Source organism: Clytia hemisphaerica, unplaced genomic scaffold (assembly GCF_902728285.1).
Source record: "Clytia hemisphaerica strain Z4C2 unplaced genomic scaffold, Clytia hemisphaerica genome assembly, whole genome shotgun sequence".
Lineage (NCBI taxonomy): Eukaryota > Metazoa > Cnidaria > Hydrozoa > Leptothecata > Clytiidae > Clytia > Clytia hemisphaerica.
In genome coordinates, this window is record NW_027104371.1 from 167,350 (window position 1) to 192,876 (window position 25,527).

The 25,527-nt window shown below is 36.5% G+C and overlaps 1 protein-coding gene across 5 annotated transcripts; it reads left to right on the top strand.

The window, feature by feature from the left end:
- Positions 1-22,052, top strand: LOC136818540 (uncharacterized). Of its 5 annotated transcripts, XM_067074861.1 has the most exons (7): positions 1-154; positions 610-727; positions 1,030-1,096; positions 1,558-1,723; positions 2,103-2,365; positions 17,874-17,940; positions 21,133-21,274. In XM_067074861.1, exons 2-7 carry the CDS (start codon positions 644-646, stop codon positions 21,137-21,139), a joined length of 654 nt encoding a protein of 217 aa, XP_066930962.1. In that variant the 5' UTR covers positions 1-154; positions 610-643; the 3' UTR covers positions 21,140-21,274. The 5 variants fall into 5 exon arrangements, 4 of the variants coding, with proteins under 4 accessions (XP_066930962.1, XP_066930963.1, XP_066930964.1 ...); XM_067074862.1 differs by lacking the exons at positions 1-154; positions 2,103-2,365; positions 17,874-17,940; positions 21,133-21,274 and adding an exon at positions 21,651-22,052 and having other exon boundaries at positions 627-727; XM_067074863.1 differs by lacking the exons at positions 1-154; positions 2,103-2,365; positions 17,874-17,940; positions 21,133-21,274 and adding an exon at positions 21,651-22,052 and having other exon boundaries at positions 627-727; positions 1,030-1,060.
- The last annotated feature ends 3,475 nt before the right edge of the window (positions 22,053-25,527 follow it).

Here is a 25,527-nt window from a genome sequence, read left to right on the forward strand (position 1 = left end):
GTACAAAAAGTAAAACTGTGATCAATCAAGCCACAGATTAATGAAAGGAAAAATAACATCTCAGACCCCATGGACACCAGAGAATCCTTTGAAAATTCAGATGGAGGAGTTCAGAAGATTTAAATTTATCTTTTCTCCTGAAACAATTCATTTGGTAATTAATTGCCATCGAGGCAAAAGGGTCTAATCTCAAAATTAGTGTCTGACAAAAATGAGATTGGTTTTGCTAACTTAATTTATTGATCTTGGCCATTTTCTCTCATCTCAATTTTTTAAGTTAGCAAAGAAAAAAGATCTCAGCTTTATCATTATATACCAATTTTAAGATTGGACATTTTGCCTCGATGACAGTGAATTCTACTTTATTCAAAATGATTTACATGATCATCTACAGCTAATCTAAACAATAAAACTCTTATATTTCTAAATTCAGTGAAATAAATTGAATCACAAAGTATTCAAACACGAAAAAATTCGAGCGAAAAATTAAGAAATAAAAAACTAAACCTAACGTTCGTTTTTTATTTCTTAATATTTTTAAATCCATATACTTTCATAGAGATGGAACTCAAAAAAATCCAAATTGATGACACATCATTTACTTTTTAGGTCGTTAAAAGTCAATTGCCGGTGACAGGTTGCCATGGTGATATTCAATCTTTTTAAACCATATCTGTTAGCAAGCCTTTTCATGGTCAATGTTGGCAATGTTTCAAGTCAATGTCAGGTAGGTGTTAAAAGGATAAATTAGATATCAATTTTAAAAATAATTTAATTTTCTGAATGAATAAAAGCTTTTCGTAAGACAAACTTAACATTATCAAGTATAAAATCAGATGATTTGATAAATTTGTCTCCCAGCTGGCACACAACGTTGTTTCAACGTTCACCTAACGTTATATGTGCCAGCTGGGCTGTAGATTCCTTCCATAGTTATGTGCAAAACATTCATAGTTCGGAATTGGAGAACCCTTTGACCCCCTTAACTCTAATAATAAACTGTTTAAAATAATTTCTTTTCTTTTTTAGTCATCATCGAATCAGCCTTTGAACGACCATGGTATACCCCCATTTGTTTTGGTCCCTAAAGAGAAAGGTTTATTTTAGTAGATATTTTTTAACTTTAAAGCAACTTTAAAGCAAGAAGACAACTTCTGAATCGGTTACCACCGGGAAGTGGGGAGATTGGGGAGACTTCAATTTCCCCACTTTTGAGCAATTGAGATTTTTTCTCAAATTCCTAGGGAATTTTGTCTCATTTTATGTCTTTAGCCTCCCCACTTTTACGGTTGTTCCGCCGGGCCTGTTTTTATTTCAAATTTCTAATTTATTGCAATTCAGACATAGGCTATTTCCAATATTTTGTGGTATAAAGTTATTTCTATCCTATCCTAGCCCCCCCCCCTAGATGTTTACTCATTTTATTTCTCTAACCACGATCACGAAATAGCTAAAGACTGTAAAAAACTGAAGAAAAAGCCCAAATTACGATACCACGCCAGTTTTTATATTTATCTTCTTCGTTCCATCCTCTTATTTTGTTTATCTATTTTATAGAAATTGAAGTGACGAAAGGTCTGCTTTTGGCGCTTCTACCAACGCTTTCTGCAGAATGGATCGTTTCTATGAAGCTACGCTTATTTAGGGAACTGGACACGAGCTTTACATTTTGTAGATTATTCCATATGACGAAGGGTGGCCAAAATACTGTGTACGGTGACAGGCAAGCAACGTTTTTTCAACGTTTATCTAATGTTCACAACGTTTCTTTCCATTGTTTCTTACCTGAACTTGAGTTGAGAAATTAGTTTTTTTTGCTCACTTTGTGATCATGTGATCGTGTGACTTTTGAACCAATCCCATGAGGAGTACTTGGTGACTGACGTGATCAAAAGCTGCGAGCTAAACGATATTCATCTTTTGATAATAACAAAAGAAAAAACTTAAAGTTAAAACAATAAGCTTCCAGACCAGTGTTTTTATGCTAAAGCTTTCTAAATAATAAAAAAACACTATTACTACATTCACAATATTTTGATAAACCTCATAAAATATTTTCTTTGGTGTACACTTACTTACTTTAAAATTCATTACTTTTGAAGGACACCCTTGGTATCAATCCGTACTGCTGACAATGTTTTACAAATCTCCACCGCATTAAATGGTAAAAAATCCCATAATGCTTTACTGATCAGCAATGAATTGCAAATCAATCAAACTATCGCATTGGAAATACACCAAAGATACGTCAAAAACGGAAATTACAAATATTACATTTTGGTTGATGGAGTTGTAATTATGGATGATATGAATTACACTGCAGAACAATTTCATGATGTCAAAGTTTACGCGACTTCTTATGGAGGTGAAAATTCTGTTGCATGCCCTGTTTTTTTAAGTGATCTACAAGTAACAAATTTTCTCTGACCAGGTTCCGAAACGGCACCCTGATGAGGTTCCCGAGCGGCACCCCTTATAATGACACCACGCAGGATTCTTTCTTTCCGAAATACCGAATTGCTCATCACTAGCCCAAATCCGTTATCTTTCGTCCTGCCACGCATCATGTCAAAATTGTGATCACGCAAGAAGATTTTCGCTATCACAGAGGATAAAAAGCACCAGTCACATCATCATGCAACCCGTTGAGGGCTTCTGTGATGGTTGCTTAGTAATAATCTTAGTTGGTCGTTTAGGAAGACAATCTATTTTATACTTTACCATGAAGTGGAATTTCTTTTTTCCCTGGTACTTCTCGCAGATCCATCTGGATCTCCCGTATTGGTGGATGTTGAACATTTGCTCAACTGGCTGTTTTGTCTCACCAGCAGAATGGACAGTATTTTGAAGGTGAACCACAAAAACGTATAAACTTTCTTTGATTATGAAACAAATAACTTTTCTATCACAAAACGTACGTGGAGTGAAAACAGATGCCCGTATTGTTGAGCTATGTCACGTTATGAAAAAGAGAAATGCAATAGCAGCATGCTTACAGGAGACTTGGCGTAAAGGTCAGGAGGTGTTAGATTTCGAACAATATCGCCTCATATCGTCCGGTCTAAATGAGGCAACCTGCCGTAGAGGGTCCCAAGGAGTCGCAATCTGTTTGAATCCTGATGGTGTTGACGCTTGGAATGCAGCTGGTCTCGAAACTCACTCTGATCTCGGACCTAGAGTATTAGCTATTCGTTTATTATTGAGAGATAAGCACAACAGAGATGTTGGTGTCTTTTTGGTATCGGCATACGCCCCGGTAGGAAATGCCCCAGAACATACCTGGAACGAATTTTTGATTTACCTAACAACGTGTTTGAACAGAAAACGAAATGATGATATTTTAGTGATTGGTTGTGATTGCAACTCTAGTATGGGCGTGAATCGATCGAAGGAGTCAGGCCCGCTCGGTAATTTTGGTATATCTCACGTTAATGATTCTGGAAAACGAATGTTATCGTATCTTGCAATTCAAGAGTTGAAGTTGTTACGACGTGTTTCAAAAAGAAGAAATACGGCACATGGATGCATCCTCGTAGTAAAAATCTCCACCAAATCGATCACATTTTTGTCAACAGAGAAATGTTCGTCCGATGTATCGATGCTGGAATCACCTCGCCTCTGTTAGATAGTGATCATAATGCTACTTTTGTTACCCTCCGCTTAATGAAACGTCTTAAAAAGAAAAACGATAACCGTCAGCGACTGCTTGCTCTCGACCACTCCCATCTACTTGATCCAGAGGTCAAACGTAAATTCTTTGATAAAATTAAAAACTACTTTGACACTAATGCAGCCTGCAAATACTCTGAACTATCAAAATCCATGTCTAAAGCAGCAACCGATGTTCTCCCAAGACGTGCTAAAGCTCAACCAGACTGGTTCAAATTTGACGAAAAGAACTTGAATGCTCTCATAGATGCCAGAAATGAGGCTATGAGACGTGTTTTCAATAAAAGAACTCGTTTTTCAGAAGAGAGATTACGGTTACTACGAACTAAAGTAAAGGTGGCTGTAAGGAGTGCCAAAAATAAGTGGCTCCATTACATCTCTCACGCAACTAATGTAACTGTCGGTACTAAGACTGCTTGGGACAATGTGAAACTGCTAAAAAAAGGACTGTCAAAAGTTAAACCGGTGACTCAAAAGCAATTGAAAAAACCAGACGGTACTTTATGCAAAACCCCGGATGAAAACGCTACCGTTTTCAAAGATCATTTCCAAAAACTTTATGAAAATCAAGTCAATTTTGATGAAACTGTCTTAGATCTCCTGTCCCAAAGACCGGTCTTCGAAAACTGTGATGAAATTCCCTCGGATGAAGAAATAAGGACTGCCATTTCAAAGTTGAAAAATAAAGCTCCAGGAGAGTCTGGAGTGATGACCCAATCGTGGAAAATAATTATCGACAGCCAAGAAATTTTCCAGATATTGAAATCAATCATAACTGATTTCTGGGTAACCGAAACAGTACCTAAAGAATGGAACATTGGCAGGCTTAATGTGTTACCGAAAAAAGGAGATCTTTCCTTGCCAAAAAATTACAGAGGAATCATGCTCCTTGAAAATGCATATAAAATTATTGCAATTATTCTACATCGTAGACTTCTACCGATTGAGGAAAGTTTAGATCATGAGAGTCAATCAGGTTTCCGCCCTGGTAGAGGCTGTATGGATGCTGTGTTTACCGTTAAAACTGCCATAAAGAAAAGACGAGAACATGGACTGGAGACCTGGATTTTATTCCTAGATCTAGTTAAAGCTTTCGACCGTGTTCCGAGAATCGCTTTGTGGAAGGTACTTGAGAAATATGGAGTACCTTTGAAATTGATAAATCTCTTAATAGTTTTACACGCTGACTTCACTGTGAAATTCGTTATAGGCGATGTAGTCCGTACCATTAACAGCATCGTCGGTGTGAAACAAGGTGATATTTTGGGACCGCTATTGTTTACCTTTTACATTACCGCAATGATTGAAACCTGGAAGTTATCCTGTGGTATACCGTTTTGCATATTTCGGAGTAAGAGTGATTTTGTAATGACCGGTCGTAGAACAACCACGAAAGGAGAAGATTTCGAGCTTCCAGACTCGGAATATGCAGACGATACGGCTTTGTTATTTGAGAGTCGAGATCATATCCAACAGGGAGCTACTTCAATAATCGTCCACTTTGATCGTTTCGGAATGGAAATTCATACCGGTGCAATAAATCCCAAGTCAGACTCCAAAACGGAGATATTGTTCTGTGCAAAACCGATATTCATGTATGACAACCCTGAAACCCTTGATAATGTCGACTTATCTGATGTAATTATTGATGAAAAGCGTTATTTGCCCATTGTTGACGAGTTTTGTTACCTTGGTAGTATAGTTACCAACGATTGTACCGATGAAAAGGATGTGGATACCCGTATTGCCAAAGCAAGTGGTGCTTTTGGAATGTTGAGAAAATGTTTGTTTGCATCATCTGATATTACCAATAAGGCCAAAGGATCAATATTTCGTTCGTTAATCTTACCAATTCTTCTTTATGGTAGTGAATGTTGGTGCATGACGGAATCTTTATTGAGAAAGATTCGTAGCTTTTACCATGGTTGTATACGTAGTATGTGCCGAGTAAATCGAAAGCACACATTTCTACATAGAATCTCAACTGATGAGCTTCTTGAACGTGTTGGGCTCGAATCTATCGAAACGTATATTTATAGACAGCAATTGAGGTGGATTGGTCACGTGAGTAGGATGGACTGGGATCGTCTTCCTCGGAAAATGCTTTCCTCTTGGGTAGTATCGAAACGACCCAGGGGATGTCCTAAGATGACGTATGGTCGTTCAATTCGAAAATGTATGTCTAAATGTGGTATAAATGTTGATAATTGGTTTGTTATGGCTGGAAATCGTTTGGAATGGAATGCAATGATTAGAAATTTGTCTATATAATTTTTTTTTTTTTTTTTTTTTTTCTTCTAGTTAGATTACCCTTTTTTTTTTCTACTTTAGTATGTTTCATTTTTCATCTTAGTTATATACTTTTTGTGGTCACTTTAGCTTTAGGAGGTGCTGTGATCCTCACCTTTTGGTGAGGCCTATCCCCTTGCATGGGAAGGCATCTGTCTGTCTGTCTGTCATCTAAATTCTTTTCTAGATTTTAAAATTTTTTGCACATTTCAATCATTTAGCAGTTCTTCTGTGGATTTATTTACAAACAAACAAAGTGATTTTACTTTTTGTTACAAAACAAACATACTAACTTATGAAAACAAAACAATATGATACCTATATACATTTTTTATTAGAACATCTAAAATTTTTGGAGGCTTTAGAAGTTCTTAACTTTTTGACTTTTAAATCTGAAAATTTTCTCAATATGTTTTCATTTTCACCATTTTGTGAATTTTTGTTAACACTAATAATAATCAGGTGGTTTGGGATATTTGACATGTGGATTCCTTCTATTGTCCTGAGCAAAACCTCAAAATATTTTTGCCTAAATATTTCTTAAAGTCGAGACAATTAAGTTACAAGTTTTTGACTTTTAGCGAAAAAACAATAGAATTTAAAAACGTAAGAACCGTGTGAGAACCCATTTTCAGAAATTTCAAATTGTGATCTCTCGAATTTGGAAAATAGTTATCAAAACATACTTGGAGGTTTTACTTAAGCCCATATAAGCTTTCTGTAGGCCAAATATCTCAAACCATCTGATTATCCCTTTAATATGTGTTCTTGTGCAGTTTGTTCTTATAAAAAATCATGTAAACCCATAATATATCAATTACCTTGGATTTATATCATTCAAGAGACACACCTTTATTTTCAACAGTATCAAATTACGAGTTAGTAAAGTAAAGGATATTTTCACATTTTCCAATTGAGATGTTTTAAAAACACTTATTTCAATATTAAATTGGACACCGTTTCAAATATTTGTAACCTGCAGTGAAATCGCCGTTAGTAATTCTATGTTATTATAATCAAGCTGAGAGAATCTTATTTATAAAAAGGAAAATCTCTTCAAATTTTTCAAATTGGTTTTTGGTATTTCAACCTTTTTGCTTTGGTTATTCAAACGTCGGCTCAAAAAACGGGTGATTTATTCGACTTACTGGACAATCTTTTTTAACACACGAAAAAAATGAGGAACATTTTAACATTCATAACGATTTTTTCATCAAATTTCAGCCATATTTTCACCTGTACGGTAAATATTTTAAGATTTTTTCTGAGATTATTTGAATATTTCAGTAGAATTTAGAAAACTGGTTCGAAAACTGTTACCTTATTACACGGATAATACTAGGCAAGTATTCAACGGCCTTGAAATTAACACGCAAAAAATCAACACGAATTTTATTTACTTTTTCAAAGACACCACGGCTGGTTTTAATTAAGGGGGTTTTTATTAACACGAAATTTTTCAATTCGTGTTAATAAAATGACTAGTAATATTCATGTAATAAGATATACGATTTTTTACATATTTTTTTCTACAAGCATAACGTTTATAAGCATATACAGGCTCAGTGTCTGGTACCTACATAATGGCTCTATTGTTTAAGAGCAATGGAATGGTAAGCATAATGCGAGCGAGGGGTAGACACTTTCTTAACAATTTCTTATTATCTTTATTTTTTTGCCAAAAAATTCCAATACGCTTGAATTAAAATTTTAAGGAACAAATTATTCCAAAAAGATTTTCTTTCAAACTTTTTTGTCAGTTGTTACCTAAAAACAGGCTCAGTTATTAAGCTATATTTTGGAATCAAACTCAAACTATGCTTGTTATATAAGCTTATTTTCTGAAAAGAATTCATTAAAATGGAAAAGTAAAATGAACCTTCCCAAGTAAATCCAGAACAATGACCAATGACTAAAGCTCACTGATATGTTTTTTTTTTCATCCAAGCCGGGAATTCACTAAGCCTTTAAACATTTATGCTTATAAAAAAAACATTTTTTAACAAGAAAATTTTGTTTTGATGATGTAAAAGTCTTGTTTGAAATCTTTTAATATTCTACTCAATCATATTCTTCCAAAATTTGCAGTATTCCAGAAATGAAACCATCGTTACTGTTTTGCTGACTATTCTCAGCTTTGAGCCCTGCTTCTCTCCGTATACCTTATCGGGGAAAACTTCGTCGGGGAAAATTTTCGTCGGGGAAAATTTTCGTCGGGGAAAAAATTCGTCACTTGCTGGTAGTTGGTAAACGCATTAAGGCCGGGGAAAATTTTCGTCACCTGTCCAAAATTTCGTCACTTTTCCCCGACGAAGTTTTCCCCGATAAGGTACACTCTTTTTCTTTATAAGAACAATTTGATTAAAACAATGAGGTTCAAGAATACCAAAGCTTAAGAACAATTTAAGAACAATCTTTGGTCTTGAATTAAGGAAAAGTAAAAGAATACATGAAATTAAGAACAGAATAAGAACAATTTGAGGCTCAAAATTCCCAAAAATAAGAACAGCAGAGCCTCATTGAAAATTTGCTGGTTCTTATAAAAAAAGAGTGTCAATTAGATTGCTCATTGGTCAGCCGAAGCTGAGCATTCAAATAGGTAAAATTTTCCACCATAAGACGGCAAAAAAAAAATCCGATTTTCCGATCTCACTTTGATTTCTAAACTTTCTTCCGATCGGGTTAACTTTTTGGGTACTTTTAGCGTGCGTTGTTTTTACAGATCATAATGTAGTGTTTCAAGATGGCGGCTCAATTAGATGTGATAAGTCAGTACAGTGTTGTACCAAAGTATTTCCAGTGTAAATCTGTTGCAATCATATGTAATCAAACACAGGATTTTCATCAAGGGGATTCTTTTTCTACATCTTTTGAAGGTTTAAATGTTAAAGCTGTTTGCTCAAGTTTTTGTTTATGCGGTTAGTGTAAAACACAGGTCACGGGTCACAGGTCACGGGTCACAGGTCACGGGTCACAGGTCACAGGTCATACAAATTACAGACCGGAAAACTGTAACGCACTCGTAACATAAAACTCATAGCATAAGCTCCTGAAAATATTATATGTAATGTAAATGTAATATCAAAATATGTTATTTAGGAGACTTAAAATTGACAAATCATCAACCCTAAATATTGACAACAAATGACACTTAAATTATGTAAATAATGATGTTATCTCAAAGTATGAGGTTTTGTACACCAATTAACATCAAAATATTTTTCATGCATAATAGGATGCTGACGCTGCAAATGGATATAGACATAGTTTGCAGAGGGGTATGAACCCCCCTAGGTTTATTTCATCCCCCCCTATATACCCATCCCCCCCCTTTTGTAATGAAATCTTATCCCCCTTTTTTTTACAGAAAATCCGTTTCGAAGGAAACTCGCTTTCCCACCTACCAGCAAAATTATCAACAAGAAAGAGTATGAAGTATTATAGTCACGAGCCAACAATGACAGAATATAACTAACTTACTTGTATTTGATTAGAAAATTGACCAAAATTTCCAAACCCCCCCCTTTTTTATTTGATCCCCCCCTACATTCCCATCCCCCCTAGTTTTTTCGGCAGATCTTGGTACCCCCCCTACAAAGGCCCTCCAGAAAGTTGGCATCCTCCCCTATTAAAAAGGGGGGGTGCAAACTATGATATAGATTGACAGGTTTTGAAAAAAATAAATACTCCGAGAGAGCTGTTTTAGAGAGATGAAAATTGTGACGTCATTTTATCAAAAATACAAAGCAAGGGATAAAAATATTGAAACATTTATAAAATATAATCTCATTAACGCCATTTTCATCAATTCTTGTTATCATAACCAAGGTGATGCAGGAGATAAAATGAGATATGACATAGTGATTGTGAAATAGCTATTTTCCTGTTAGGGGGCTGTTTAAAGCAAAGGTGAGATCGATATTCGAATATTTCTTTATTCTTTGTATATAACATACGTAACATGCGTATAACATTGAAATATTTTGTTTACATGTGTGATATAGATGTAATATATAATACAAGTATTACAGGTCCGTGTTATACACGGCATAAAACGCGAAATCACGTGGCAAGCACTTGGGTAGATTTTTAGCTTTAAAATAGTTCTAGATCAATAGAATACCTTTGGAATTATATTTTTGACATTAACAACTGTTTTTCAAACATTTTCTTTGGGTTTTACAGTAATTGAAGCTGACCTGTCAACACTGACCTGTGACCTGTGACCCGTGACCTGTGACCTGTGACCTGTGTTTTACACTAACCGTTGTTTATGTTGAATTTTCTGATACTTTTTATTGCTGCTTTTTAATAGTTTTTGCAATAAAAACATATTTTTGTTGTTTGCCTCTAGGGGGATTGATGGTGTTATAATGTTATCGGAATTTGATAAAGTTTACAAAAGTACAGCTACTGTATAAATTTGATAAAGACCGGATGCAATCGTGCTTTTTTGGACTTAGACTTGGACGTGTAATTGTGATAAGGCGAATCGCAAAAAATTGTTTGGTTCCCATCATTTCTACTTTAAAAAGTGGGAGTCGTCATATTTTTCTGTTAAGAAGCAGCTACATCTTGTTGAAAGGGAATCCGTGTGGACTGATCCGAATTTTAAAATTGAGAAACCGTGGATAAACTGGTGTTTTCGGTATACTCTCCATTAGCATGCGGCTCTCTACTTCAATTTGAAAACTTGTAAACACAGAGCGTGCAGAGGTTGACAGTGGAAATCCAGCAAAGCAACGGAAAAGCTTTCCGACTACTCTCCAACTCTACCTGCTGACTGTAAATCAGGGTCGGTCAGATGACGGGAACCAAATGACCAAATGAAATGATGACATCACATCTCCTATTATTGGACTTGCAAAATTATGACAAATGGTCTTTGGAATTTGATCAATTATATTAATATTGATATATACAGTTATTGTTGAAATTGATCAAACTATTTTTCACGCAGTTCCGGACGCAGATTGTGCTTTTCTAACCTTTTCTAACCTTGGCGCACGTTTTGACTGAATGATGGAATGCGTTGTTACTAAAAGTGGTAACGGTAGGTAACGGTAGGTAACGATAGGTAACGACAAGTAACGGTAGGTAACGACAGGTAACGATGAAGTAACGGTCGGTAACGATGAAGTAACGCAAGTAACGAGGGGTAACGAAAAAGTAACGAAGTAACGATGGGGAAAAAGCTGAAAATGGTGGCCCTGAGGTGTCGATGAACTATCAAAATTTGTAAATTTCTGCGCCAGAGCTAATGGTCCCAGTGATTTTGGGAGAACCTAACGACTCTGGTTAATCTATTCAAGAATTTGGGAAATCTGATGATTGTACAGCAGGATCTGATCGTTCTGGTGAATATGACTGTGGAGATAATAAATCCAATTGTTTTTACTGTAAATTGGTGTTTGTGAATAAACTGAAAGATTTCATGGCTTTGGTGAATCAATGGTGTTGGTCAATGCAATGATGAAATAAATGGTGTTGGTCAATGCAATGATGAAATAAATGGTGCTGGTCAATGTAATGATGGAATCAGTGGTGATGGTCAATGCAGTGATGGAATCAATGTTGATGGTCAACACAATGCTGGAATCAATGCAATGATGAAATCAATGGTGCTGGTCAATGCAATGATGAAATCAATGGTGCTGGTCAATGCAATGATGGATTCAATGGTGCTGGTCAATACAATGATGGAATCAATGGTGCTGGTCAATACAATGATGGAATCAATGGTGTTGGTCAATACAATGATGGAATCAATGGTGCTGGTCAATACAATGATGGAATCAATGGTGCTGGTCAATACAATGATGGAATCAATGGTGCTGGTCAATACAATGATGGAATCAATAGTGCTGGTCAATGCAATGATGGAATCAATGGTGCTGGTCAATGTAATGATGGAATCAATGGTGCTGGTCAATGTAATGATGGAATCAATGGTGTTGGTCAATACAACGATGGAATCAATGGTGTTGGTCAATGCAATGATGGAATCAATGGTGCTGGTCAATACAATGATGGAATCAATGGTTCTGGTCAATGCAATGATGGAATCAATGGTGCTGGTCAATACAATGATGGAATCAATGGTGTTGGTCAATACAACGATGGAATCAATGGTGCTGGTCAATGCAATGATGGAATCAATGGTGCTGGTCAATACAATGATGGAATCAATGCTGCTGGTCAATGCAATGATGGAATCAATGGTTCTGGTGAATTCTATGGTGGAATCGATGGTGGTGTACTGGTGGATGCAATGCTGCACTCACTAATGGTACTGTTGTGCAGGTGAATGCAAGTTAGAGATTGTGCATTTTCGTAAGCATCATCTTTATAAGAAATCTATACATAATTTTTTATTCAAGGGGTATTGACTTTCGGCGATGGGTTCTTCCATAGCAAGTTAGGGATTGTGAAAAATATGGGCATTTTTATTTTTCTTATAAGCATCATCTTTATAAGAATACAATCCATAACTTTTAATTCAAGGGGTATTGACTTTCAGCGATTGGTTCATTCAAAGCAACTTGGGGTTTGTGCAAAATGTGAGCATATTTATTTTTCTTATAAGCATCATCTTTATAAGAATACAATCAATAACTTTTGATTCAAGGGGTATTGACTTTCGGCAATTGGTTCATTCAAAGCAACTTGGGGTTTGTGCAAAATGTGAGCATATTTATTTTTCTTATAAGCATCATCTTTATAAGAATACAATCAATAACTTTTGATTCAAGGGTATTGAATTTCGGCGATTGGTTCATTCAAAGCAACTTGGGGTTTGTGCAAAATGTGAGCATATTTATTTTCCTTATAAGCACCATCTTCATAAAATTACAATCCATAACTTTTGATTCAAGGAGTATTGACTTTCGGCGATTGGTTTATTCAAAGCAAGTTAGGGGTTGTGCAAAATGTGAGCATATTTATTTTTCTTATAAGCATCATCTTTATAAGAATACAATCAATAACTTTTGATTCAAGGGGTATTGAATTTCGGCGATTGGTTCATTCAAAGCAACTTGGGGTTTGTGCAAAATGTGAGCATATTTATTTTCCTTATAAGCATCATCTTTATAAGAATACAATCAATAACTTTTGATTCAAGGGGTATTGAATTTCAGCGATGGGCTCATTCAAAGCAAATTGGGTTTGTTCAAAAGGTGAGCATTTTTTTTCTTCTTATAATGATCATCTTTCTTTATAAGAATACAATCAATGACTTTTGATTCAAAGGGTATTTACTTTCGGCGATTGGTTCATTCAAAGCAAGTTAGGGGTTGTGTTAAATGTGAGCATATTTATTTTTCTTATAAGCATCATCTTCATAAAATTACAATCCATAACCTTTGAAGGTTTTGAATTTTGGTATTTGGTTTATTCAAAGCAAGTTAGGGATTGTGCAAAATGATAGTATATTTATTTTCCTTATAAGCATCATCTTCATAAGATTACAATGCATAACCTTTGAAGGTATGAATTTTGGTGATTGGTTCATTCAACGAAAGTCAACGATTTCACATAAGAATAGTATTTTAATTTTAATTTTATTCGGTTTCGTTTTTTTACGAGTTGAAATATTTAATCAGCTTATGATTAAGCTCTTAACAATACGATCGCCATTCACTGAATGCTCGTTTCTTAATTGATTCTTGTGCAATTGACATTGCAGCAAAATTTTAGCATTCCATTCTGCAAATCAATTTAACAAAACAATATTACATTGAGGATAAGATGCGTTTTAAAATGAAAAGTCCAAAATTCCAATCACCGAAATTCGAAACCTTCAAAGGTTGTGGATTGTAATCTTATGAAGATGATGCTTATAAGGAAAATAAATATGCTCACATTTTGCACAATCCCTAACTTGCTTTGAATGAACCAATCGCCGAAAGTCAATACCCCTTGAATCAAAAGTTATTGATTGTATTCTTATAAAGATGATGCTTATAAGAAAAATAAATATGCTCACATTTTGCACAACCCCTAACTTGCTTTGAATAAACCAATCGCCGAAAGTCAATACTCCTTGAATCAAAAGTTATGGATTGTAATTTTATGAAGATGATGCTTATAAGGAAAATAAATATGCTCACATTTTGCACAAACCCCAAGTTGCTTTGAATGAACCAATCGCCGAAATTCAATACCCTTGAATCAAAAGTTATTGATTGTATTCTTATAAAGATGATGCTTATAAGAAAAATAAATATGCTCACATTTTGCACAAACCCCAAGTTGCTTTGAATGAACCAATCGCCGAAAGTCAATACCCCTTGAATCAAAAGTTATTGATTGTATTCTTATAAAGATGATGCTTATAAGAAAAATAAATATGCTCACATTTGGCACAAACCCCAAGTTGCTTTGAATGAACCAATTGCCGAAAGTCAATACCCCTTGAATAAAAAATTATCGATAGATTTCTTATAAAGATGATGCTTATAATAAAAATAAATGTGCTCACATTTTACACAACCCCCAAGTTGCTTTGAATGAACCAATCGCTGAAATTCAATACCCCTTGAATCAAAAGTTATTGATCGTATTCTTATAAAGATGATGCTTATAAGAAAAATAGATATGCTCACATTTTGCACAAACCCCAAGTTGCTTTGAATGAACCAATCGTCGAAAGTCAATACCCCTTGAATCAAAAGTTATTGATCGTATTATTACAAAGATGATGCTTATAAGAAAAATAAATATGCTCACATTTTGCACAAACCCCAACTTGCTTTGAAAGAACCCATCGCTGAAAGTCAATACCCCTTGAACCGAAAATTATCGATGGATTTCTTATAAAGATGATGCTTACAAAAAATGCACAATCCCTAACTTGCATTTACCTGCACAACAGTACTATTGGTGAGTGCAGCATTGTATCCAGCAGTACACCACCATCGATTCCACCATTGAATTCACCAGAACCATTGATTCCATCATTGTATTGACCAGCACGATTGATTGCATCATTGCATTGACCAGCATCATTGATTCCAGCATTGTGTTGACCAACACCATTGATTCCATCATTGCATTGACCAGCACCATTGATTCCATCATTGTATTGACCAGCACCATTGATTTCATCATTGCATTGACCAGCACCATTGATTCCATCATTGCATTGACCAGCATCATTGATTCCAGCATTGTGTTGACCAGCATCATTGATTCCATCATTGCATTGACCAGCACCATTGATTTCATCATTGCATTGACCAGCACCATTGATTCCATCATTGCATTGACCAGCACCATTGATTCCATTATTGCATTGACCAGCACCATTGATTCCATCATTGCATTGACCAGCATCATTGATTCCATCATTGCATTAACCAGCAGTATTGATTCCATCATTGCATTGACCAGCATCATTGACTCCATCATTGTGTCGACCAGCACCATTGATTCCAGCATTGCATTGACCAAAACCATTGATTCCATCATTGCATTGACCAGCACCATTGATTCCATCATTGCATTGACCAGCACCATTGATTCCATCATTGCATTGACCAGCACCATTGATTCCATCACTGCATTGACTAGCACCATTGATTCCATCATTGTATTGACCAGCACCATTGATTCCATCATTGTATTGACCAGCACCATTGAATCCATCATTGCATTGACCAGCACCATTGATTCCATCATTGTATTGACCAGCACCATTGATTTCATCATTGCATTGACCAGCACCATTGATTCCATCATTGCATTGACCAGCATCATTGAAATCAGCATTGTGTTGACCAACACCATTGTTCCATCATTGCATTGAACAGCACCATTGATTCCATCATTGCATTGACTAGCATCATTGATTCCATCATTGCATTGACTAGCATCATTGATTCCATCATTGTATTGACTAGCACCATTGATTCCATCATTGTATTGACCAGCACCATTGATTCCATCATTGTATTGACCAGCACCATTGAATCCATCATTGCATTGACCAGCACCATTGATTTCATCATTGCATTGACCAGCACCATTGATTTCATCATTGCATTGATTCCAGCATTGTGTTGACCATCAACATTGATTCCATCACTACATTGACCATCACCACTGATTCCATCATTACATTAACCAGCACCATTTATTTCATCATTGCATTGACCAACACCATTTATTTCATCATTGCATTGACCAACACCATTGATTCACCAAAGCCATGAAATCTTTCAGTTTATTCACAAACACCAATTTACAGTAAAAACAATTGGATTTATTATCTCCACAGTCATATTCACCAGAACGATGAGATTCTGCTGTACAATCATCAGATTTCCCAAATTCTTGAATAGATTAACCAAAGTCGTTAGGTTCTCCCAAAATCACCGGGACCATTAGTTCTGGCGCAGAAATTTACAAATTTTGATAGTTCGACACCTCAGGGCCACCATTTTGAGCTTTTTCCCCATCGTTACTTCGTTACTTTTTCGTTACCCCTTGTTACTTGCGTTACTTCATCGTTACCGACCGTTACTTCATCGTTACCTGTCGTTACCTACCGTTACTTGTCGTTACTTGTCGTTACCTATCGTTACCTACCGTTACCACTTTTAGTAACAACGATGGAACGGAATGAATGGCGATAACAGTTTATACATGTCATACATATCTCTTATCAGACTTGCAGAAAGTGGACTGCAGAAAGTTATGAAAAATGGTTTCTAAAATTTAATGAATTATATATACCCTCAAGTTACACAACATGCACACTCTCGTCACAACTTGCACAGTCATAACAAACAGATCCATCTGGTCTTCATTTAACATTGTTTTAAAGTTAAAAAAACACTGCCAGTGCTTGGCACAGAAGAGAGGACTCCCAGTTGAAATTAATTGCTACTCCGCTGCACTGTTGAATTTATTTATTATGGTCGTGTGTTTATTCCGCCAAGGCGGTAAAGCCACCGCCCAAATTCATAGACCAATCAAAAGGGAGTTTAAAGCAAAATGGGGGAAAAATAAGCTTCCCTGCATAGTTAGGAATTTTAAGTTTTGCTTTCGATTATCATTTGCGACCAGCAAAGTCTTCAAGATGGTAGTGTGCATGCTGTGTAACTCGACGGTACTAAACTACAAAATTTATTTACGAATACTGGATGTAAATTATGTTTTTCTGACCTTGCCAAATTTTGGCTTTGACTGAATAGCAGTCAGTTTTTACGTACCTCATTGGCCTTGCAGACAACTGACAAATGGTTTCTGCAATTTGACCAAGTCTACCAAAATACAGTTCCTGTTGAAATGTTATAAATATGAACTACGTTTTGCAAAGATTTTGATTCAAATTGTGTTTTTCTGGAGTTTGCGCTTTGTGACTTAAAGTTTGTAGCTTGTTAGTTTAAAGTGTTATTGGAGTTTTATCAAGTAAAACAAAAAGTACAGTTTCTATATATTTGATGGATATCTTTATTTTGGTTCTGACGTTTTGGCAATTTTCTAATTTATTTCTAGATAACACTTTGGTCAGATATGGATATTGTCTACATCCAACAGAAAAATTGTATCATAATTGACTGGAATGAAATTAACAAAAAGTTTAATTACACTATGTTTCTCTTTTATTTTATAGTAATGAACTATAGCTTAATTGTTTGATGTCGTAGAAACAGTGCTACAATGCTAAAGAGAAGTATACTTTGATCTTCTTGTGGGGGGGAGGGGGGTTGGAGGAGCTCTCAGGCTTGTTTAAATAATTTTAAATCAAGTTATCAAATGTTTCACATTTTGTACATTATTCAACATTTTTAGTCTTCAGTACATCTCTTACATCTGTTAACCCACTTATTAAAGCTATCTAGCTAAGCTCTATTGGCTGACCTTTCAGCCTCGGCTGGTTTATTTATTCTTCATTTTGCTTCCATTAGAAACTTTCTGGCCGACCACTGAACAATCATGGAGTGGCCCCGTATGTGTTGATCTCCGAAGAGAAAGGTACGTTATAGTAGAGGGCATTTTGTAAAATCGCTCGACTTTTTTAGTCAAAGCACTTGTTATACATTTTTGGAAAGATAAGACACCCCTATCTCTGTGCCCCAGTGGGTGTGAAACATCCAGTGGGGTGGGATGTGAAAAATCTGAAATTCACTGGGGTGCAAGATATTTCCGAAAAATTGAGTGGGGTGACCAATTTTTGCTTGATTATGACTGGGGTGAAAAAAATCTTTCTGAAAGTTTATTCTGAGGTAGAGTAGCTAGCAGTGCTAGTCAAATGTTAAATTATAAAATGTATTGCGGAGTCGTTGTTACACTATCTGAGGCTACTGATAGGGAATGTATTTTTCAACTGCGTTGAAACTGGTATAAGACTTTTAATCATAAAATCACAAAACATCATCCATTACTAACAATAGGGCAATATACCTCGATCGGGAGACGAATCCCGTATGGGGGACGTCTCCCGAAGGGGAAACGATTTTGCAAGAGCGACATTCATTCAACGTCCATACAACGTCAATCTTGAAGTGAAAAGGGGGGAAATTGGGGCAAAAGGGGAAGCTAAAAAATGGATCAATGGAAAGATAAATGAATTTATCAACTTTTGACCGAATGATTTTAATATTGACTGACAAAATTTTAAAATATTCTACTTTGAAAATTTTTCATAAGCTTTTCCAGGCAAGAATATTTTTAGCGAATTCACGCAGCCAGTATCACCACAGAGTTTGATGCAGGATTGTCTCCCAATCGGGAGACTTTGCCCTACTGACTAGAATTAACTGCATAAATTAAAAGGATTTTCTCATATACTCATACTTGTATGTTCTTTGGATAAAGTAAAAAGGGAGTTTGTAAGGACATTTCTCTGAAAGTAATGGAGACTATATGAACTTAATTTTAAAAAGATGTAGTGACCAAGGAGGCGCAACCATGGTTTGTGCCGACGAGGAAAATTTTTGATTTTTGACTTTGTATAGGCTAAAATCACTCCTTTATTTCGAATTTTGCAACTTTGAAAAATTAAAAAACTCTCTAGTCATCAAGCCTACCTGAAGGTCATCATTATTTTCGCTTCTGATTTACGAATTTGAATGATCGACCCACAACCGACCTATTTTTTGAGAAAAGCTTGACTGAAAAACGGAAAAACATTTTGCTCTTGCCTTTTTATTAAAGATAAGGACTTTCATACATATTGGATACATTCTAGACCATCTGTTTAGATCATAACTTGCTACTACTTTTGACGACGCGGTGATATGGACAATTATACAGTTTTACAGTTTTGATTGCGAGCGAAGCGAGCAAAAAAATTGAGTCTTTTTGTGCATTTTGTTAATTCAAAAAGTGGATTCCATAAGAGAAGGGGAGATTCTAGTGGGGTGAACCTTTTGATGTGAGAATTCTACTGGGGTACGTTAAAATCATAAAATTTTCAGTGGGGTGTGTGCGGATTCTTCGTATCTTTCAATGGGGTCATTTTCAGTTACAGTATTCCAGTGGGGTGAGTGATTTATCTACTGGGGTGAAAAAATGGGCGATTTTTGGGAATATTTTTCACTGGGGTGACGAGTGGGGTGGATCACACTGGGTCACAGAGGCAGGGGTGTGATAAGGGAATCAAAATAAGATAAGTTCCAATTTTTCTCGGTTTTTCAGACAAATATGACGGTCTCAGGCAAAAATCATAGTGTCAAAATTTAATGGAAATTCTAGCTTTTGAAAACAGAGACATATTGTATATTTTTGAAAAGCTCTCAAAAAATTAAGATTAGAGATATATTACGAGTATATATGATTTCTCTACCTAACTCAACAAATTTCTCCCTACTATTACTAAAGCAAAATAAGACACCCCTGTCTCACAGCCCCGTGTAACTTCTTCTCGCACAGCAGGGATGAAATTTCTATCGTAATCCCAGTGGGAAACACACGGGAAGAAAAATTGGTTTGAACAATTTATTACATCCTTGTGTCACAGACCCGGTTGGAATCCCTACCCACTGGAAAATTTGGCCAAAATTTCGTCCCCGGTGGGAAGAATACCCTACAATTTTAGCCTCACTGGACAATTGACTATCCTCATTTGAAATTCAATGAAAAAATGCATTCAAAAACTATCCCCACTGGACTCGAGTGATTAAGGGCAAGTCTCTAAAACCTAACAGTTTACCCTAAGTTTTTGCGACCAATAGCAGCCAGATTCAGAGATCCACTTAGGACTCTAAAGTACCTCTACCTTGAAGTTTATGAATCACGTTATTTTTTAGCTAGGGAACAAAAGAACTTTTAACCCAATGGGGATTTCGATGGAAATTGTCCTCCCCATTGGGAGAAAAAGAAGTTCCACCAGGGCTGTAAGACAAGACACTGTTGAGAGTCTTAATTCTGCAAACCTCTCACTTAATAAAAAACACGAGGCAAAAACTTCTGGAAAGAGCTTTAGAAGAAGAAAAAGTTACTTTTAGTCAGGTAGAATGGCGTAACTACCGAGACAAAAATGATGTAGAGATAAAATTTTGCACAAAGGTCCAGGAACATGTCAGGAATCACCAATAAAAAAGCCCTACCCCCAGGAAGATAGAAACACCCTCAAATCCATAATGGCGGTCATGGTACTTTTTTCTACAATTAAGCAAGGGGGAGACCCTTGATAACTGATTTTTAATGGTTTTCGAATGTCAAAAATAACTAGACAGGGAGATTTCTCTCGATTAGTAGATAAAGAAAATGGGGTCATTTTTGAAATTTGGACCACGTGGTCCCGAGATATGAGCTCTAAAGTCCAAAAAATGATGATTTTGATGACGTCAGCATTTTTACTAAGAGCGATTAATTGGAACATCGACAAGCTCATCATGTAGCCCTGATCATGGGCTTTCAGAAAAATATATGGTTTAATATGTTTATATCAGCCGTTGGCGAGATATAACGATTTTAAGATCGTTTAAAACGCTTATTTTTGCTGAGTCAGCACTTTTTTTCGATTTTGAAAGGTGTGTTTTGAGGGTGTTCCCATCTTCCTGGGATGGGGCTTTTTTTGGTGATTCCTGACATGTTCCTGAACCTCTGTACAAAATTTCATCTCTACACAATTTTGTTCCCGGCTTTGGCAGTTTATGACCTGATTCTACCTGACAGCAAATTTGCTCGATTTTTCAGTCATTTTGTTTATCTATTTTATAGAAATTGAAGTGACGAAAGGTCTGCTGCTGGCGCTTCTACCAACGCTTTCTGCAGAATGGATCGTTTCCATGAATATACGTTTGTTTAGGGGGCTGGACACGAGTTTTACATTTTGTAGATTATTCCATATGACGAAGGGTGGCCAAAATACGGTGTACGGTGACAGGTATGATAAATCATTTTCCACGTTCTTTATAACGTTAGATGAATGTTGAAACAACGTTGTGTAGCAGCTGGGCTCCATCCAAAACAAAGTAAACAAGCTCTGATTCTGATTTGACCTTTGGTCAGCTTGAACATCTACTCTCGGATACTCTAATTAATTTTTTGAAAATTTTCCAACCAGGACATTTTTATTCCACCCCCTCCCTCCCTAGGCTACGTCATATCTTCCTTTGTTTCGAGCGTAAAACTTCTACTCTAGAGTAATGCGTAAAAGACTTAAAAGCCTGGAGCTGTCTATTGTGTAGACTAGTTTTGCGGTAGAAGTTTGTTTATTCTTTTATTTCCATCGACAGGACCCCTTTAATATTAATCCGAGCGTCTGACAATGTTATCCAAACAAACACAGCAATGAACAACATAAAATCACGCAGCACATTGCTCACGAACAACCCTGTGCAAATCAACCAAACGTTATCCCTTGAAATACACCAAAGATACATTCAAAACGGCAATCATCGCTATTTTATCATCATAAATGGAGTGGAAGTACACAGCGAGGTGAATTATAGTGGACAACAGTTTCACGATATTAAGGTTTATGCGACATCATCTGGCGGAAACACTGTTACAGCATGTCCTGCAATGCTTAGTGATCTAAAACTTACTAATTTCCTTTGAAGTCCGAAGAAAAAAATTAATAATGTATGTATGGAAGTGTCCAAAAAAAGAATAGTGGAAAAAAATATTTATTCTCAGCGAGAATGTCAATTTCGGGCCTTCAACTTGATTTCAACGATTATTTCGATCTGGGAGGGACTTATTGGTTTCTAGGCTATATTTCAAGCCCTACTGGACCATTTTTGAGCTTTTGGATCCTCAGATCATAAGGTCCTAAGACTTAAGTCTAGCGTTAAAACTCAGGGTTAAAACTCTACCCTTCGAACCTACTTTAGAGCACTTGCAAATCGATTGTGGTTTTAAAACACCCCGGTGGATTTCTTTTTTTGTGCCAAGTATTTCGTCTGAAATTTCTAGCACCAAAAAATAATTTTTATTTTCTTCTTCACCTACCTTATCGGCCCTTTTTACACGCTGGCCCTCATTGGCGTTATTTTTGCGTAATAAGGGTTGGTGTTAAAAAAGGGCCGGTGTAAAAAAGGCCAAGATTTTGCAATTTTAACCTAAAAGCGGCGTTAATTTTTTATCATTATTTCTTAATTTAAAGAATTTTAGATATGATTCGAAGATGAAAATTATCCATTGTTTCATTCCATATTTAAAACTTCAGTGAAATATTTGATATATTTAAAAATCAGTGATTTTCAATGGAATTTTCAACAGTTTACTACTACTACTAGTTATTCATTTCTCGATTTTTTCTAACCTCCCCCCCGACCTTATTAGCAAAATAAGGTACTTTTTACAGCTGAAAATATTTTTAAAATTCATAAACGGGGGTTAAATAACCAGGGTTTTAGTCTAAGATTACTGTACTTTAGGGGTATTTAGAGGTACACAATTTTTTATCCCCCTTTCCCGTTGAAACACCTGAGAGTAATTGAATTTCAAGAGAAACCTAAGTAAGTAAGTCTGCGACTGCAGTCGGAGGCGACCCGAAGGCTCCTCTTTCGATAGCTATCTACCTGAAGGTAGGGGAGGGTACTTTTCGACTTTCTGCCAACTTTAATTCACAATAGACGATATCGGCCAACCCTCTTCCCCGTGTATCCCAGGCTTTATTTACGCTACTGATTGCGCTATCAGTAAGCATCAAAAAGCTAATAATACGCAGGGAACGAGGTTGGATATCGGCTTAACGTGAAAACTCAGATTTGACCTCCGAGAATTCCCCACAATGCTTTTCACCTTGAACTTTTTTCCGAGCAAAGCATTGTGGGCAATTCTCAGAGGTCAAATCTGAGTTCTCACGTTAAGCCGATATCGTCTATTAGAATAGGCAGGGAAGGGCGAGTCTAAGCAGGGTGGGCGTCTAAACTAGAGCTGGATTGACTTTCAGCACATGCCTTATATTGGGACAGATTTGACCAATTTTGACCAAATTTCGATCTTTTCCGGGGGTAAAAAAAGTTGCAATTTTCCTATTTCTCCGACTCTTACGTCTTTGTGGGACTGAAATTTGACTTTCTGATTTTTCCGACCCTTCTTAGTGAGACTTGGAAATGGAAAAAAGGTATTATGTCACCTTTAACTATTTAGCGCCATATAAATAAGGGAACGAGTTTGGCGGCCGCCGACAAAACTTCTCCCTATGCTTACCTAACTCCTACGCTCAACTTTTCCCGCGCGTGATACCGCTCCAGTGCCAGTCTAGTTATAGGTAAGTCCGGTATGCTACGGTTAAACCCGACTACATTTTCTAAGAAACGGTAGATGTTATATCGGATGGCCAATCGTCACCTTGTTTTCTTTCCTATCTCTTATCCTATTTTTCTTTTTTCTGACTGTATAAGTTTCTGAGACTCAGTTTCTCATTTCTGACTGAGTTTTCATACCTGTCAATCATTTGTCTAATTTTTGCACCGAGTGGGATTCGAACCACCACCAAGGAAAGACCTTCAGATTCGGAAGCCAGCGCTCTATCCGTCGAGCCATCGCTGCACAGCAAAACCATGCAATTCATAACATATTATACCGAACTGGCAAAAGACGGGGGTAATATTATTATAATGTGGGTAACAGTACCCTTTTTTTAAACCTGACTGAAATTCGAGCCGTTACTAGCAACCCTGCGGGGCCCAAAGCGCCGAGTATGCACCCGGCACAGTGACAAGCCGTTACTAGCAACCCTGACTCTACCTAACCCCCGGAAAAGTGACTATCAGCGATCCGTGGATAAAAAAATAAAATAAAAAAATGAAGGTGACTATTGGCCATCCGATATAAGAGCATCCCTAAGAAACCGAGGTGGTGTGGTTGCTCCCTCCAAAAACCAATACAAGCCCAAGCACCAGGGCCAGGGACTTTGGATATTATATTTGTATGTTTCAGATGGTTTAAGATCTTGTAAGGCTGCTTTTTATTAATTTTTGGTTTTGGACTGTTTTCAGTTTTGCTCCCTAGCCATTTTCGACACGGGACACTGGACAACAAACACAGGAAAAATTTTTTGATTCCCTCCTGGACGACCCTGCCGATTCCCTGGACAATCCGGAGATTTCTTGTGAATGTCCGGGGGGAATTTAACATTAATATTGAAACTTAGTGCCCCGGACGCCCCGGACTTGGTGCGTTGTTTGCGCTACGCACGTAAAGATAGTGAAATATGCCTTACTGCTACTGGCACTGTGATAGGGTGCGCACTCGTCGGGATTTTTTGCGCGGAACGAGGAAGAATTTACAAAAATGAACTTCAAGGCATTAGTACTTACCTTTAAATCATCCAAATGTGTTCATTCTTTTTTTAAAACCAATCAGGAATTATCAGGGAAACAAGTAAAAAAAACTGCATCAAGGTATCTATTTTCTTTCCAAAGATATTCATGTTTTTCGACGTCAAGGTGAAAACGCAATTTAGCGCTGACCACGGCACCGGAAAATTCTCGACCCACATTGAAACAAATGGCTGTCGCTATTGAGCTGGTTCATCTTTTCAATCGCGGTTTTTTTAGTAAACCCAGGGTAAGATTAGGCTACAATCTATCACAACCTGCTTTATTTGAAAATCTACAGGCCGTCTGGAATTTCGAAAAATAAGAAGAAGTTGCGATTTTTTAACAAGATTGCGGATTTTTTTATTTAAGCAGCATACACCATCTGAAAGCTGAGGATTTTAGCTTTCTAGTGGTGAAATTTGTTTTTAGCTATCATTTCCAGCTCATTAGCGATAAGCTAAAGTTTAACAGTCATCGGGCCGATTTTCAGACCGCGCCAGCAAAACTCCTCACGCCCCGCCAGGCGGAAGGCTAGAATTCACCCGCCATCTTTAATGTTTTTCGGTGCTGTACAAAGGTCATTTCTTGGTTGCGCGTGGTCACTTTTATTAAAAAACTGTTATCATTTTAAACATGAGCAACTGATCCAGAATAAAAAGGTAATTATTTTTACAACTCGCACTTTTTAATTACATTAAATTGACATCTTGACATTACAGCTATCTTGTTAGATGTTTTGTTTCGAGAGTTCTAGCAATAGTTTATCGTTCAACTTGGAGATGGAATGTTTGTAAACATAGAATTTTTTTTCACAACAGTTATTTGGGGTGTCGGAATT